This window comes from Pongo pygmaeus, chromosome 11 (assembly GCF_028885625.2).
Source record: "Pongo pygmaeus isolate AG05252 chromosome 11, NHGRI_mPonPyg2-v2.0_pri, whole genome shotgun sequence".
Classification (NCBI taxonomy): domain Eukaryota; kingdom Metazoa; phylum Chordata; class Mammalia; order Primates; family Hominidae; genus Pongo; species Pongo pygmaeus.
In genome coordinates this window covers 106,947,316-106,965,304 of record NC_072384.2, presented here as the reverse complement: position 1 = coordinate 106,965,304, position 17,989 = coordinate 106,947,316, and the positions used below count along the sequence as shown (strand labels likewise).

The window sequence follows — 17,989 nt, the reverse complement described above, 5'->3', positions numbered from 1 at the left end:
CATCTTCAAGAACAGAATGACTTAAAGGAAAACACACGCAAAAACAAATCATTCATTTAAAGTCAAATATAAACAACACTCAAATACTCTAATAAGCTTTCTAATTTTAAGTATAATATTCATGTTATTTTAAAATGTTTCTATATTTATTACATGAAATGACATGGAAACAAATGAATTATGGGTAATGGACGTAACATTTAAATAAGATTGTTGGGCCTTGAGTACAAGAGGTTCCTCCAGGGGACCTTTAAGGTGACTACAAGAGGATGAGTCAATGAGGCTACAAAAAGAAACAGGTTTGAGATCATGAGAGGTGGGCAGGAGTTTACGTTGTGTTATTAAGTTTGAGCCTTAACTTACAGGAAATGAAAAGCCCTGCAATGCTTTCATCAATGTGGTCAGATTAGCAACTGTGTGTCAGTGCAGTCGATATATGTGAGATACATGTGTCTGTTAAGGCCAAACCAAGGCATGGCAATGGGATGGAGAGGAGACATATTGAAGACATTCATGAAGAAGGGATATAATTTGGTGACCAATTCCATGGGAGCTGTGAAGAAATGCCTTCCTTAGAATGTTTTTTATAATACAATTTATATAACCAGATTTCCTTCTACTTTCTTTGTTGCTTGATTACAAATTTGGTACCAGGTCCAAAGTGTGGATGTTATTACCAGCCATCCACTCTTAAAACTCAGAAGGGAGATACTAAAAAAAAAAATCTCTAAGCGATCCTAAGGTAGGGTTTTTTTCTGATTTATAAGAAGCAAAAAATTCCAATGAATCCAATAAAACTGAATCCTAATCAGGCATATATTTATCATTAATCAGAGATTTTATTTTGTGCCATTGACTGCTTAAATTTTCAGTGAGCCTTTGGATCCATGCTAAAACTCTGATGATATCAGGCACATGGCCATTTAATGAGCACTACAAGAGGACACAGAAAAGGGGGTTTAAAAAAATAAAGCATCAAGCTACAACATTCTACGTTAACGAAAGTTTTAATACACATTTGACTTAAAGATGCATACAATGACTACTGAATCTCCATTCATAGGCAGCCAACAAGATACGAATGAATTTATTAATTTCAAACAAAATTTCAGGTAGTGCACTTAAAAAATTACAAAGCACTTAAAAATGGAAATTAACAATGGAAGCAACAATGACTGTAAAACATGATGGGATAACTTTAAAGAAAGGGTTCAAGTATTGTTTGTAAAGTTCTTCAGACACTAGTCTTTGAAAAGTTTGTGCGTTTCCCATCTTTGCATAGTAAAAAACAAAAACCACACACACCACTTGGTAAAACTCCACTGCTCTATGTGATTCATGTTTCATAACATGCACTTATGTGTACTGCTCAGTTATCTAGTAGGAGTAGCTCTAATTCAATGGGCTCATGCACTATCCCAGATGAGCAATGAAGTTAGCGCACGTCTCCTCATCCGGGTGTCATTAATTAATGCAGCAAAAGTAGAGCAGGTGAAATGGGAACTTGATCATCACTTAACACTAACTCTTGTTGGGTAACATTAAACAGTGATACACTTGTGCTGTGAGCTCAAATTAATAAAAAAGAATCTCCAGCCACAAAAATTAGCAAATGAATGGCATGTGCAAAACAAAATACAGCAAAGAGTTTGAAACTACATAACCTAATACCATCAAAAATAATTACATTCCATTTTTACGATTGATATGGTTGCATTAACTTTCATATTCATACACACATAGCTTAAAGCTTGTGTATTTTACATATACACAAATAATTTAACATTGGAGCATAGGTTCAATTACCTATGAAATTGCCAGTGTAACAAAAAGTTACACTGACATTTGCCATATGTACATAATATTTGGGGACCACTGTGGTCTGATTTAAAACATAACATCGCACATTTACAATGTTGTTTGTGAAATGCTTAAAAGTTAACAATAGAGATTTAATTTGTTTTGTAACCACCATGATTTTGTTTCTGTGAAGTCACCATGGTGGCTCTGGAATCTTAGTGAAATGTGTATGGTGTACTTCACAGCAGCTTAGTATCTACTAGAGAGTAGGACCCAGCAACAAGGAAACACTAAGCAATGCAGCAACAGGAAAAGATACCAAGTAATCTGAGTTTCCTCCAAGCTTCCTCCGAGCTGAAAGAGCCATTGCCACTGACTAGAGGGATGCTACCTGTGTCCTATGAAGCCAGGAGTAAGGCTGAGAGGCCTTGTAGATAGCCCTGTTATTACAGTATAAACGTACAGCTAGTCCTAGAGAAAGCCTGCCTACCTGCGTAGCACCTATTACTCACAAAGCAACAACATGATAAGATGTTTGGTGATGGTCTATTGTAGAATATAGAAATTAAAGTTTCTGCTCTATGTTTGTGGTACTTCCCCAGTTAAACACACCTCAGGGGGAAAAAACCCCACTGTGTTAAGCAGTGCATTTTTAGGACATAATACTTTCCAAAATCAAAGTTGTAAGACTGATAACATGAATCTTGCTGAAAAGGGACCAGGAGCTAAACCTAGCAATGGATTTGGTGTCATGAAGAAGTGATGAGTAAAACTGCATGTTCTTTTCCTAAAAAAAAGGGGGGGGGCATTAGAGAAGTAGGGGCTCTTTGGGACAGTCTTTACTAAAGCCCATCTATAGATGGATGCTCACTGAAGTGATCACGTACAGGTTTGTACATTAAAACAAAGCCGGGACCAAATTTCTTCAGCTTATTTACTCAACATGTGACAGAAGCTATCTTGACCATATTTAGAAGAAATAAATCAGTAAAAGTGAAGGAAACTCAGAGGGACTTGGAAAGCCCAGATTACATCTGCATCTGGCCGGAGGGAGAAGAACAATGTGGATTTGTACATAGCAGAATCCCACTATAATCCAGTGCAACGGTCCACTGATCAGTAAAATGCCAGAGGTCAAACAAGGTTTCTTGAAAGCACAGCACAGCATAAAAGCCTATTTTAACACTGCGGATACAAAGGTAACTGCTCCTTCTATTCCCATTACCACTTTTCCAATAGGGTTCTACCATATATATTTTGAGGCAGGAAAATAAGCATGGATAAAATATTGACACTAACAAATACAAATAAAATGGAAAGCTTAATTTTTTCCAAGCTTTTAACATTTAAAATTTTTTTTTTATTTAAGGCTTTAAGTTTATCCTCCTTTCACATTAAAGACAGGGAAAGAAAATTGTCAAAACCAAAAACCAAAATCATGAGCTTGGCACTTTTGTGATTAATCTGAAAGGGTGTCTACTTTCTTACATTATATACATAGGTTTATAATGACATCAAAAAATTTTCGAGACTTAGTACATATATTCCATTTACATAATTTTGTGTCTTTGATATGGGTTATTTTGTTGTTTATGTCCCCCCCTTTTGTTTATTTTTGGTTTAACGCACACCAACTTTAAACTGCACTTGTTTTGTGCCCAAACTCCCTGCATCTGTGGCTATATCTGTCTTTTTAAGCAAGCCCAAGAGTCATTGTATAACACGTTACAAGAGAGAAGGACAGAGACAGAGAAAGAGAGACAAGAAACAAAAAAGATGGGGAGCAAAAAATCAACTCAAGTTTACAGAGAACCTTTACAAGGAAAATTATCTCAATACAGACAAGTGAAAATGATGTGTCAAAATCTCTTATTTCCATATTTACATTTATAAAGATCTATACAATAGCATCATTGTTCAAATTCCAGCTCCCATTTCCAAAGGATGCTCAGTCCAGGAGAAAACACAATGGGGAAAGTGAATCAACAAGAGCAAAGTCCGTGGAGTTCTGCCCTGGCCTGGTCTCCACAATGGGGAGTGGGGATTATAGAGGGTGGGAGGTGGGGGGTAAGAAGTGGGGCTCCGAGAGGATGGGGTGTGGGGCCGTGTTTAAGTGAAGAGGCCCAGGCAGCTTCTTTGTGTTCATCTGTCATCTTCACCTTAGGAATTCTGTTGCAGGTTTTGCTGAGAATTGGCTTGCTAGCTTGTTGTATATATGCCATGCAGTTTTTACCCTTTCGAAAATTAGATCTTCATGCCACTGGAGTTTGTCATCGGTAGTAAAGAAAAAAAAATCATGCCAAATCATTTAGAAGATATTAAGTGCCAGCAGGCTGAGGGAAAAAAAATCATTTACTATTTTTTTAATGATTCCTTTATTGCATTTAATTTGTGTGTGTGTGTTGTTCCTTCGTCCATTAGGGAAAAAAAAGATTCTGGAACAGTTCTTTTTATAGCATGGTCTTTTGCCCCCTCCCCCGTTTACTGACAGGTGGTGAAAGGTGTTCTTTGACATTATTTCCAAAAGAGACAGTTTTCTTTTACCCCATCCTTGTCACCCCAACTTAAGCTCCGTAGCCATTACCACCCAAAGGTTTTGTTTACAAACTTAATAGTTCCAGTAACACTGCTGCAAGTATGTCATACCCAGACTCCAACAGCGCAAGGTGGTGTCCATCCAGCGCAGCTGATTCAGATGGGGCCTTGCTGAGTAGGATCGAACCTTCTCTTCTTGACATTTCTTCCAGAGTGCGTCAAAAGAAGATGCAAGCAGAGGGGGAAAATCCACAATATTAATCAGATGATGATGAGAGAATGGTGATGATAATGACAATAATGCTAGTTCCAGAGCAAAGTAATTAACTCACATGGAGGCAGTCTCCAAAATAACTTGAAATTGAAAGACAGAACAGCTAATGTTTTTGAATGTCTTCACAACATACCCCCTAGAGTATGTCCTTTGGTGAAGACCAAACGAAACTTTGAGTTGTTCATGTTAAATCACAGGAAGACTCTGCAGCCCAATTTGTCTCTTATTTCAGAAATAATCACACTGCTAATTCATTAGGTGAAAATTATTACAGGAAGGCCTCTTCCATGAAGCGGTCTATTGGGAGAACTAAGAAAAATGGAAAGTCTCATAGCTACTTCCCTTCAGGCTTATAGCAGTTCTATAGCAGTGAACTGACCTTTACCAAGGTGGCAAAAAAGCCTTGCTCTATTCAGTTATCTTGCTGCCTTTGGTGTGTGAGCTCTTACCCCACTATAGAACAAGCATTTTTCATATCTAGAAAGTTGAAAAACAGAGTGCACAGTAAGACAGTACACTCAAAGGAGAGTGGACACAGGTTCAGGTTAGTTAAGCAAATGCAGAATTTAGCTTAGTTAAAAATCGGCAAGTTAAAATGCTTTGCTCACAGTGTCCAGTCTCCTAAAAAGTGGCTCCTATGTTTAAAGAGAAAAGAAAGAACCAGCAAGACACTACAAGGCAACAATAAGAGTTGGTTGCAACCTCCGCATGGTCTGGCTTTATGTGGGGCATCAAGCAAGGGGCTCATGCATTTAGTCTGCATACTGGGCGGGTGCAACGCTGCTGCCACCGAGGCATCATGCAAAACTGGAGACTGAGGAGTCCCCAAAGCCCTCACTCCCCTGCCCACTGACTCAGGGCCAGCTGGATACCCTTACAGGCCCTATGTATCAAAGCCATTGCAATATATTCCTCCTCCCCCACAAGTAATTAAAAATGAAAACAACACCAAAGCTCAAAATAGGTATAAAGGCATCCTGCAAAGTTCTTATTTTTCCCAAGATGGTCACTTTGATGCTTCTCTTTTGAAATATCAACATAAAAGTCTTTAAAGAAAACTTGTCTTTTCTTTTTAAAAGTTTACATTAAAACGTCTTCATGAGTGACCTAAGTGTGTGACTCATTGGCCTAGCAGGTAACCATTGCAGCCAACATCTATCTGCAACAATGCTGTTTACTTTTCTTCATCATTCCCACCCAGCCCTCTTTTAAGTCAACATTCTTGAAAGCGGGCACTGCTGATGCTGCCCAAGAAACCAATGTGAGACCAAAAGGCAAGTATCCCATAATGCATCCTCCACCAAGTTAGTTTGCTGCAGAGCACAGGGTCTCCATCTGCCACCTATGTTCATATCCCTGGAAGGTAGGGGTTTAAGGAGCCATACTCTGTGAGTCAGGGAGGAAAAACAGAGACTGCCTGACCTTGTGGAATGACCCTGAAGGACAAGAGGCCCCAATCTTGTGAGCTATGTATTGCTAGAACTCAAGATAAATGTTAAACTAAATTTCCTCAGTAAATCCAAATGTAGAGGAAAGGGCAAACCAAGCTAGCACTGTGCATGTAAATGACTATATTGCTCACATCTAAATTCCTTTATTCAAATTCGGGAATGACCGATAAGTAGCCATGTCCAAGGTCATAACAGCAATGCAGTCCACTATTAAATGGAGACAGGAAATTCCATTTTGGCCTGGCACACAGACAACCGCTGGTGTCCAAAAGCTTGTGCTCTTTTTAAAAGTTGGTTTTTGAAGCTTAGGTTGCACCTTTTTACAGAAATATTGCTCTACAGGATCACTGGGTTCCCAGGTCAGACCGAGAGGCCGGGCTATCCTGTAGAACTGTATGTTTCTGGATGAAAATGGGCTCTGAACACCAATGGGGCATTCCGGGACCTTAGCTCTTCCACTGATGTCCCAGCAGGGTGAAAGTGAGCTCCTCTACAAGGGAGGCGACACCGCGATGAGGACAGAGATGAACACTCCTGAGGCAAGCAGACTGTGAAGGTGCCTCACACATAAATTGTAAAACCACCATGGCCACTGCATGTTGAGAACGGTCTGAATTTTCTCTATGAAAAAAATATTCTTTCAGTTCAATTTTAATGTGAAAGTACAACTACTGTGGGCAGGTCCTTGCTGTCTTTCTTCCACAACGGTTTCCTCTGAATACCGTCTGCTCACTAGGATTCTGAAGGTAATTAACTTTCTCATAACCTGTAAGGTATTTCTGGATCATTATAAAACACTAGCACAATCCATAAAGCATACATTGTCACAGCTTTCATCAATTTTTACTACTTCTGAAATAATCTGGACTTTTGTCTACAATATACATTATACACATAAACATCTACACAAAATTAAAGCAAGACTCTTTGTGTAACAATAACCATCTCAGAGCTGTAAAGCCTTTAGTTCTTCTTTCAAGGGCATATATTTATCCATGGTTAGCACATTCTTATCATTCTATGCTGAGTCACCCCCTGACGAAGTGTCCCTAGCCCAACCCCTCCTAGGCCACCATACACTGAGCTCACTTCCCTGGGGTGCTGGGGCAGGGAAATGCACCGATCTTCCTGGCCAGCCTGGCACCATGAAAGAGAAAGTGCCTAACCCAGGAGTCCCAGGCATTAAGGGAATTAGGCTTCTCATTTTGGACTGGGATACAGTCATGGAATCCAAAAAAGCAGCAGTCTGGTTATCCTCCTCGTGGAAAGACTAGCCAAATTTAATTCAATTTCCTAATTCTATAAAAATTAAAAGGCTCCCACAAAAAACGGTGTTTACTCTTTTGAGAAAATATAACTAGCAATATTAAGTTCCTTTCAAATTTTATCTGACTTGACATTCGGATAACTCTATCTTTTTTTTGAGACAGAGTTTTGCTCTTGTTGCCCAGGCTGGAGTGCAATGGCGCGGTCTTGGCTCGCTGCAACCTCCATCTCCTGGGTTCAAGGGATTCTGTCTCTGCCTCCCGAGTAGCTGGGATTACAGGTGTGCACCACCACACCCAGTTAATTTTTGTATTTTTAGTAGAGACAGGGTTTCAAAATGTTGGCCAGGCTGGTCTCGAACTCCTGTCCTCAGGCAATCTGTCCACCTCAGCCTCCCAAAGTGCTGGGATTACAGGCATGAGCCACATGCCCAGCTTCAGATAACTCTTAACTTTGCTGGTAATAGTCTAGATATAGCTCTTTTTCATTTTGTGTGAGCACATAAACAGCCTTTTCTTTAACATGTCCAATAAAATGGAACGTAGGCCAGACAGAATCTCTTAAATCCAGAGTCAGGCTCAGAAGAGCTTTTAACACAACTTCTCAGAGAGAAAGAACCACGTATGATAATTACACAGGCTTATTAATATTAAATTAACACTTTTAATGTAAGGAGTAGCTATGCCAGGCCAGTATGGCCACTGTTGAAATCCTCTTTGCTACTGAATCCCATGGACAGGGCAAGCAGTGGGAGAGTAAGACGTGGTGATGAGGTTCCACAGACTGAGGTGTTACAGTATCATTGGAAGAGCTCAGTGTTCATCCTGTAGTCCTTTTGATTTCAATTTCCAACAAACCATGTCACTATTACCTTCATTTCTTTTCCTACCATCACCTAGAATTTCTCTTTTCCTACCACCATCACCTACTAATGTGCGTGTAAATGACTTTGCTCACGTCTAAAACTCTACATTCAAATTTAGGGAATATCAGATAAATAGCAATGCCTAAGGCGCTGAAGGCAATCCTGTTCACTTTTAAATGGAGATATGAAATTCTCTTTTCATATACTTTTCACCTTTCCTAAGCTTTAGGGAAGATGCTTCTAAAATGGTCCTGCTTTTTCTAATGTCCAGTAAAAGCAACAGCTCTAACAGTCGAATCAAGCAGTATTATTATTTAATGTTCGGTAGGTGTCATGAGTCTCCATGAGTCAACTAGGACCGAGGTTTGCAATCCTCTGCACCACAGCTCATAACTTTATTCTTGTGTGTGGGTGATGGGGAAGAACAGGAGCATGGGATGAATGAAAATAAATGCAGATATAGAAGTAGAGCAAATTGGTGTGCCACATGCCTATGTTCATTTTCCACAGGATTTCATAGAGAAATTCCTAAGACCCTCAATACCCGGGACTCTACAGACTAATCATACCCTTAGTAACCTCATACTTCTGGAGTATGAAGTTAAGCAAAGTTGGCTGGGTGCAGGGGCTCACACCTGTAATCCCAACACTTTGGGAGGCCGAGTCTGGCAGATCACCTGAGGTCGGGAGTTCCAGACCTGCCTGGCCAACATGGAGAAACCCCATCTCTACTAAAAATACAAAATTAGCTGGGCGTGGTGGTGCATGCCTGTAATCCCAGCTGCTCAGGACGCTGAGGCAGGAGAATCGCCTGAACCCGGGAGGCGGAGGTTGCGGTAAACTGAGATCATGCCACTGCACTCCAGCCTGGGCAATAAAAGCGAAACTCTGTCTCAAAAAAAAAAAAGAAAAAGAAAAAGAAATTAAGCAAAGTTACTACCCACAACATTACACAATATGTCAGAATATTTTTTAAAAATCTACCAAATAAAACATTTAAAAATTCTTCAGGAAATCCACAACCTTGCTTGTGGAAGTCTTGCTTGCATTAACCAAAGCGGTCTGACTCAACTACTCTACTAAAAGGAAGTATATAATTTAAATCAGTATTATTTTTAGATTATAATAATCTTGATACATCTTCACACACACAAATGTGCACACATTCACACACACATGCACACATTTTCATGTTTTTTACCACCTATTTCAGAGGAAATAATAGTTTAAGGAAAGAACTTTAAAGAATGGCAGACAAGGTCAGGGCTTAGAGCATAGCTGTATTTCTCATTTATACTTGGGCAGATCACGTATAGTATGATACTTCTACATCTAAAGTACTCACTAGTACACCTAAAGAAATGTGACATTACGAAAACATAGTATTGTCCCTGAGCAGTTACTGTATTTTCCTTTAATCAAAAAGTTGACATGCCCTCAAATTGTTCAGGTTACCTTATCAACTTTTCTTCTAGAAATAAAAACCTGGTATCAGGAGGGATTGATTCCCAATAGCAGTATTTAGAAAAATCTTTTGTACAAACTATTTTCAACTTCTGATTCTAAAGGAATCTCTTTTTAAACATTTACATTGAACTCAAACCCAAAGGCTTTCAGTTCAAAGAGCAAATAATTATACTTACGAATTATCTCCAGACTAGTAATCTCCAGAACTGTCCAAGTGGTGGGAAAATCTAAACATTATCATTCAGCACCAAAAGCCTTTTATTACAAGGTAGAATAAAAGGTGTTATTTAAAGCTAAACACAAACCACACAGCTACTACTAAAATCTAAAGCAAATTAAGATCCTCATGTAGCAACCAATAGTCACCCAGGAGTAGCACATTCTCCAAATTTAAATTCCTAAAGTTACATGTTCTGGAATTATTCTTAGTCTTCATCGTTTTCTTTGCTTCAGAGCATGAAATACTTCACCCTATTGTGTGTCTTTCTACACAGTTCTCCCTGAAAGTAATTATTAGACTTACAGGGCACAGGAAGGGGCTTTGACTTAGCTCAGCAGTACAGGTCCCTACACAGCAACAACCAGGCAGCAGTCAGCACAGGCTGTTTCTCATCTCACTAAGTGCTGATACCCCACCTTTCGTTTTCTGCTCTTGTGATAACAAGATCTCTCTCTCTCTCAGATATAAAGAATCTTTACAGGGCCTAATCCACTTATATACACAGTGATAAAGGCTTTTCCATTTTTCCCCAAAGAAACATGCAATTCAAGCTGTGAGCTAGGCCAGGCCACTGTTTTGAGGTCCTGCTACAGAATAGTGTGCTCTTCTCTCCAAACAGTGCAATGATAAATTTGGCATTGCATATGGCTAGACGGCAAAGATGTGTAATAGACTGTTTTCCAGGCCTTCGAAACCGGGATTTCTTAATGCCGAATGAGGCATAAGCCTGGGCTTGATCCAGATTTATTTTTCTTGAGGCATACTAATGAAAAAGTTCAAGGAAGCATTATAAAATAATGAGTATGGCAGTACTATAATGTTCAATGACTTTTTTGTAGCAGTGGAACACTAAGAAAAGTTTTGCTTGAATTAGGTCCACCCAAACGAAAACGTATTTCTTACTAGATGCCACATGCGTGACTCACTATGTGGGCAATATTTTATTAATACCAAAACAATAAATTTAAATATGAATTGTCCATTTTATGAGTGTGTTTTTGAAAACACACTGATGCCAAAACTATTTTACTAAACAAGTTCAACTCTATAAATATACCGAGAGAAAAGACGTATAATTTTATAATACTATTTCAAGTTAAAGGCACTCAAAAACTGTAGGCTTACTCATTAAATCTTAATATGATAATAAATTAGCAGAAAATGTTGAATGCATTTAAATCATCTTTGGTTTCTTTAATCAGCTTCTAAAAATAATACTTTAGCTGGCTGAAACATATTGAATTCAAAATCCCAAATATAAAACATATAAAGTTTATAATTCAGGCAGTTATTCAGATAGTTCAGGGCAAAAGCTTCCTCTTTTGAGTAACCAGATGGAGGCAAAGTGGGTTTTGAATTTGGGTAATGGTCTTATTTCCCACTTAAATTTGTTTCTGTAAATCTGGCTGAAACTTATCACAGGAGGCACAGGAGGGCTTACCTACAAATCATAATCATCAACCCACTATAGCACGAAAAGGTATAAAAAGCAATTATCCAATGATTCTGGAGTGTAGAAGTATCCAGCCTGGATAAATCAGGTTTAAAAATTTTGATTACAATTCAAGTTTATTTGTGAATACCCAGTGTGTCTAAACAATCTTAGTTCAGTAAGCAGCGTGCAATCCAAACTAAAAGGTCACTATGAAAACACACCAGGCCTACCTGTCAGGTCAATATTTAGTCCTTGATTAGAAAATACTAAGTGTCACAAAGCCACATTTTTCAAATTCTGATTTAAAACCAATTCAGTTGGTTGAGGATTATACAAATACTTTTTAAATCTGTTTTTATTAAACTATAAAGCTTTTCAAATCACAAAGCTACATATACTATGTTACATGTGAAAAATACAAGTAATGATTGCATGATTACTTAGGTTGTGAAAATTTCAAAATATCAGTGGACTACAAACAAGTTTTAAACAGATACAAGCAATTTACATCCACTTATTTCCAACTACATGGTTTCCTCGATTTCCTATGTAGAAATGAATGTATCTCAGAGTGCCTGCTCTTACAAGCTGGACTGTCTTCTACTGAAGAACTTCTTTGTTCTCCTTAAAAATCAGTGTATATGAATTCCTTCTACATTTCCACTTGCCTGAAAATGACAGTTGAGGGTCTGTGTTTCTTCATTTCTAACTCATTTCTGAATAAAAAGACTTATTTTTGCAGTTTGACTGACAGAACCTAAGCTCTTGTAGCAGGAACTCAAAACTTGGTTATGTAAGCAGAAAAGAGAAGTGCCAGAGCCACTGAGAAGAAGACATGCGGCATTGCTTACTTAAATCCCCAGCCTGTGCCCCCAAGGACAATAGCTGCTACCAGGATGGCACCAGCGATGGAGCCTATTATGAGATTGGTGGCACTAGGACCTGTGACAAAGGATCATGGGAAGAGAGTCATATGAACCAACCACTTTCGTTACCACAAGGGAAAGGCAGTTAAGCAGTTTCAGGAAGTAAATATCCTGTGTAAAAGATGGCTAAACACTTAAATTGCCTTTATTTACTTAGCTTAATTGCACTTTAGATGCTATGGTGAGCGTTGCTTGGATTTATATGCCTTTAAATCTAAAGTTTCTGCACCATTGACAATTAAGTTCCATTAAATTCACCTTTCACAGAATTTGAAGCAAATAGGCCCCACTTGCTGTCTTTACACATCCTTCTTCTCTTCCCCTTTCCAAGTATCATGTATCAAATAAGTAAAAGCAGATAGAGAACACCATCGCATTCAGATTAGCTCCATCCGACTGACAAATGGGGGCATGGAGGAAAGGAAACACATTCTGCTACAATGCCCTTCCAAAAAGCACCTAAAAGTGGACTGAATGCTAACTTTTTAATTCCCTACTTGGAGACAGTTAAAATTTAGCAGTCAGAAGGAAGTCATCAATACAGATCTGACTTTTGAAGCCTTGCTCTCAAAGATACCCTTCTTCACGATCCTTACAGTGGTAAAGACCAAAATGGGGTTCCAAAGGCAAGATATAAGGAAGCATAAATCTCATTTGGGTAATTTTGGGGAAACAGTAAAAAGATTCCTTAGATTCAACTGAGAATAGCTTTAAAGTTCCCATTGTTACTAACAGAACTTTGAGGCTTAGAGATATAAAAAAGCAGAGAGCCAAAGGACAGTAAGAAAGAAAAGACAAGGTGGCATTTCTATCAATTGCTAAGGATAAGAGCTAATCCATATTCTAGTAACTCCTGTCCACTCACTCACTCCTCTCCTTAAGCTTAGCATTTTAAAATCTAAGCAAGGTTAAACCCAGTATAATAATTACTTTACATATCCCATCCTTCAGGATGCTAATATGCAGGTACAGTGTCCCCTAACAACAAAATACTTTCAGTCCTATCTATCCCTGCTCCAGGAATCACAAAGCCAATGTTGCTAGTTTCTCTAAAATCCTTGAGTTTTGTGTATACATTCATTTCTGTGTAAAAAATTCTCTTTTCTGCTCACATCAGTGCCCTCAACTGTGTACATAAATGGATATCACTTTTGGCAGCACACAAATTGCATGCATAACGTGTTTTTATTCGGAGACCATCCAGGGCTTGATGGGCAGGTAGAGGACATCTGCAATACAGTCTCGGGGTGCAGGTCTCTTCAGGCTCCTGGGCTTGTGACATGCTCTTAAGACTAACCACTGACTGTCTAGAGAACGAATCTCAGTTGCCTTTAGAGATACACTAATAATAATAATAATGAGAGCCATAAAAATAGTTTAGCTACCGTATTGTGCACTTACTACATGCTGGACACAGTACTGAACACTTGACATACAGTATCTCATTTGATCTTTACAAAAATCATATGAGGTGGGAACTATGACTATCCTTGTTTAACGGATGAGGAAACAGGCTTCTAGAAGCTTGTGAGTGACCGCGGCAAGATGTGAACACAGATTTGTCTGACTGAAACATATCCTATAAGTCAAGGGTCAGCAAACTAGAGCCCACAGACCAAATCTAGCCCCACTGTCTGTTCTTGCAAAAAAGTTTTATTGGAACACAGCCATGCGCATTCATTTACATATTGTTTATGGCTGCTTTCATGCTAAGACAGCATTGTTGAGAAGTTGTGATAGACAACCCCGTAGGCTGAAAGCTAAAACTATTTACCATCTTGCCCTTTACAGAAAGTTTGCTAACTTCTGTATTAGAGAAACTTTATTCCATTTACATGTATTTCCTCCCCACATTTCAACAGAGAATCAAATTTCAAAACAAATATTCAAAAAATATATAACCATGTACATACTCTATGCTTTGGATATGATTTGTACTTCATCAGCTTCAGAAAACATAGGCTAGGATTAGAATCAATACATAACTCATGAAAAATGATTCCTGACTTATAAACTAAGGAGTAGAAATTAAAAAAAAAAAACTGCCCATGGAATTCTTAGTGACTGAATGAACATTACTCTATCAGTTAAACTAAGAAATGTGAAGACAATCTATATTGTACTACATTATTTTTTTAAAAACTATATTTCTTGAGCAATTATGCTAAAACTTGGAATTTGATGGGAAAAAAATCAGTAAGCTAAGACAACTAGTGCTCATAAACCAGGAATAATAACAAATCTATCTTTAGAAAAAATACATATACACTTACACAGACTTACCTGTCACAATTAGAAATAGTCACAAACGAACAAAACTGGAAATGATTGATGAAAACAAATGCTGGTAACAAGACTATGTTTTACAAGAAAGGCATCTTTGATTTTACCTATCTCTAAGACTTAAATGAAGGATTATTAAAATTCATCCTTTCAATTAGTACATTTATGGACACCAAAGTTACAGCCAATGTATAATGTTAAAAAATGCATTTGGGATGATTTTCAGAAAACTACCATTTGTCAAGGAGGAATCTCACATAAATGCATGCATGGAGCTGGCCCTGAAAAAGGAATGTTTCTTCTGTATATAATCCAGTCAACAGATCCAAGGGGAAATTTTACAGGACAAAGTTTTTGTCTCTAAATATTTTTATCCCTCTTATGGTCTTTGTTTTCTAATACAAAAGGAGAAACAAAATCTCTTTTCTAGTATTTCTAGCTTCCCCTGTGCTAACCAGCTTCATAGTCCATAGAGATGAGATGTGAGTTGGAAGATCTAAGTCTGGTCAAAGTCCTTGAATCCAGGAGAAAGAAGGCTCATGTCATCTTCAACACAAGGTGTGAACTATGAACCTGCTTCCCTCTTAATGCTATTTTGGTCCCCGGGTCTCCCAATTCCAGTATGTAAGAGGAGCACCCATTTGTTCTAACCAATGGGACTATAGAAAAACATATCTGATATTCACAATAAGCCCATGATTTGGGATGGGTGAGTCAAAGATATCTAGTGATTCCTGAAGATACTAGTAATTCATTCCTGGGCCACTTTGAAGTGTTACCACCATCACAGTAGACAGAAAAGACTGTGTAAAGGGTTATGTCTGCCATTCTTAAATATTCTTTTTCTAATTAGAGAGAGAAGAAAAAAATCACGATAATATTTTAATCTACAGATTAGCAATCTCAGGAAGCAGTGTGCCCTGGAGAACTGACAGCTATTCTGAGGATGTGGATCAAGTACAGAGTACCCTAAATCAAAGCATCAGGAGAACTGTCTTTCTGTGACAGCTTAATGGGCAAGTGGCACACAATATATTTATTTACACCCTGGCTACTTTTAAGACCAACCCACCAGGTGATTTGCAGCTGTTCAGTTATGGTTATACAGGTTTGGATTAAATATTTTTTCATTCTTAATGCTCCTTGCTTCCAAATATTTATGTGGACTTCAATTTTGAATTATTAACCTATTTTATAGGAAAAATAGGAAGGCAGTATGCTAAATATCTTTTGTTAAAAAAATTAAGCTGCAGCCTCCTATATCATTCTAAATAAATGAAGAAAACATTAGTAGCTATCATTTTTATTACCTTTAAAAGGTGCTATAACTGTTGATAATTCCTAGTTATATATGTAAATTTATTTGACTGGCACAGATTAACTTTATTACAAGAATCCTAAGAAAACACACATATAAAAGCATTTTTGCCAATAAATGGTTTTAAAAAAAGTCTGTATTTTAAAATTACTTTTACAAAGTGGAGGAGCAATGGAAGTGTTGGGACTATTGCCTTAATTGTGAAGGTATCAGAAGCACACCCAGTGTTATGTTATGCCCCACATTGGTCCAGACAGGAGAAGGTTCTTCATGACACAAGAAAACCACAGGACACAAGCAACATCCAAGTCACACCACAAGGTGCACTACCACAGGAAACACGGTCAACAGGACGAGACATGGAGTCAGGTACAGGCATCGCCTCACACACCAGGCACCACACAGAAACACTCTGAAACTGGCAAGGATGCTTACTCTATTCCCCACCCTGTGCCTCCAAAAATCACCCCCAGGGCCAGAATGGTGCCAGCCACGGCCCCTATTAGCCTGCTTGTGGCCATATTCACTGTGTGGAGGGAAAACGGAGATTTTTTAACAAAGGAAATTACACACTAATTTCACTAACATACAAAATAATCTATTCAGGACATGCTTTGAAAGTTGGCTAAATATTGAATTTGTTTGCTATAAGATGTGAAATTAAGATCTACATACACATTGAAAATATTTGAGGATAACTGAATTTACCTTCAAACTCTGCACACCCTACTTTTAAAAAACATAATTATCTTATACATAAACACATAAATAATTCAATTTGTTATAGTTCCTACCAGATGTGAGGTAAAATTAAAAAGTAATTTAAATTGCATAACAGCAAATCTGTATTTTAATTACAAAAGTAATGAACCATTAGTAATTGTTTATAAAATTCTCAAACTGTAAAATATGCCTAAGAAGCTATATCTTTTCAAAATTCAGAATATATCATTCAGTTTTGTGAAGATCCTTAGAAATTCAAGACAGAATAGCTTTAAAAGTAAATACATGTTTACCTGGGAAGTTATTGAAAAGTATATTTCAAATAAGTCTTCAATGTTTGGATTTCTGTCATAGTATTTAGACATTTTGCTTTTTGTTTATTAATAGTCTCAAGTGGATAAACTATGCAGTGATAGAAAGTTAGGGTCTTTGGGAAACCGTATTAATTGCTTCAGACCACCAAGTGGTAGATGACTACCAGAGTGAGAATCTGAATAACTTTATGTCACTGCTTTTCCTATTTTCCTATCCTGGAAAATGGGCCTGGAACGAGTGGAGGTCCCCAAGGTTCCCTCTACAAAGGCAAAATGAAGTTTGGTGTTAAAGTAGGAAGACACATTGTTTGCAGTTGTGTGTCTGTGCCTGTGTGTACACAAGTGTGTAGACATACATACACTTTATTTCATATTTCTGTAGGAATCAAAAGGACTGGCTTCAAATCACCTTTCCCATGAAAACAGAGATTAGCTTCAACAAGGCTGCCCTCAACATGTATTGTGTGCTCTGAGACAGTGAAACAAAATAAAGATCCACGACTCAAAGCCACCATTTTTTAAGGCTTACAATCAGGCTCACTGACATTTTTAGCTAAATATTCTCCCAGAGGAAGAGAGAGAATCTTGGACTTCTAACCCTGTTAAGCAACTGTATACTGCTTCATCTTATCACAAGATAATAATGTGAGGGAGAAATTTTAGTTTTATCATTGACTAAGCACAACCTGGTTTCTTAAAAAACAAACAAACAAAAAGATGAAGACACAACAGAGAACAGAAAAGTCCTCTGAGAGTGTTGAAGGCTAAGGGAAGAAGACCAACACAGAAGGTGGCAGCAATGTTTCTCCACTATGACAATACATTAGAACTCAAAACCACCTGAACTACACCGATTTTCAAGTTATGGAGGCAAATACTGGGATTGAAAGGTATTCAAAATATGAAGCCTCATTTTTAAAAAGACCTTAGAAAACCCTTGCTTTCAGAATACTAAATTAACTGATATACATTATTTTATAACTTTTTCTTCTTTTTTTTTTTTTTTGAGATGGAGTCTTGCTCTGTCGTCCAGGCTGGAGTGCAGTGGCACGATCTCAGCTCACTGCAACCTCTGCCTCCCAGGTTCAAGCAATTCTTCTGCCTCAGCCTCC

The 17,989-nt window shown here is 38.0% G+C and overlaps 1 protein-coding gene across 5 annotated transcripts in view; it reads right to left on the bottom strand.

Moving 5' to 3' along the window:
• Nucleotides 1–988: 988 nt before the first annotated feature.
• The window catches only part of ADAM23 (ADAM metallopeptidase domain 23), a 184,163-nt gene continuing 167,162 nt past the window's right edge, over nt 989–17,989 (bottom strand). The window contains exons 25-27 of one of the 5 annotated variants that reach the window (XM_054478224.2): nt 12,165–12,255; nt 4,447–4,540; nt 989–4,060 (exon numbers count right to left, since the gene is read on the bottom strand). In XM_054478224.2, coding sequence (XP_054334199.1) covers nt 4,492–4,540; nt 12,165–12,255 — 140 coding nt within the window. In that variant the 3' untranslated portion in view covers nt 989–4,060; nt 4,447–4,491. The other 4 variants (XM_054478225.2, XM_063647825.1, XM_054478223.2 and 1 more) reach the window with 4 other exon arrangements.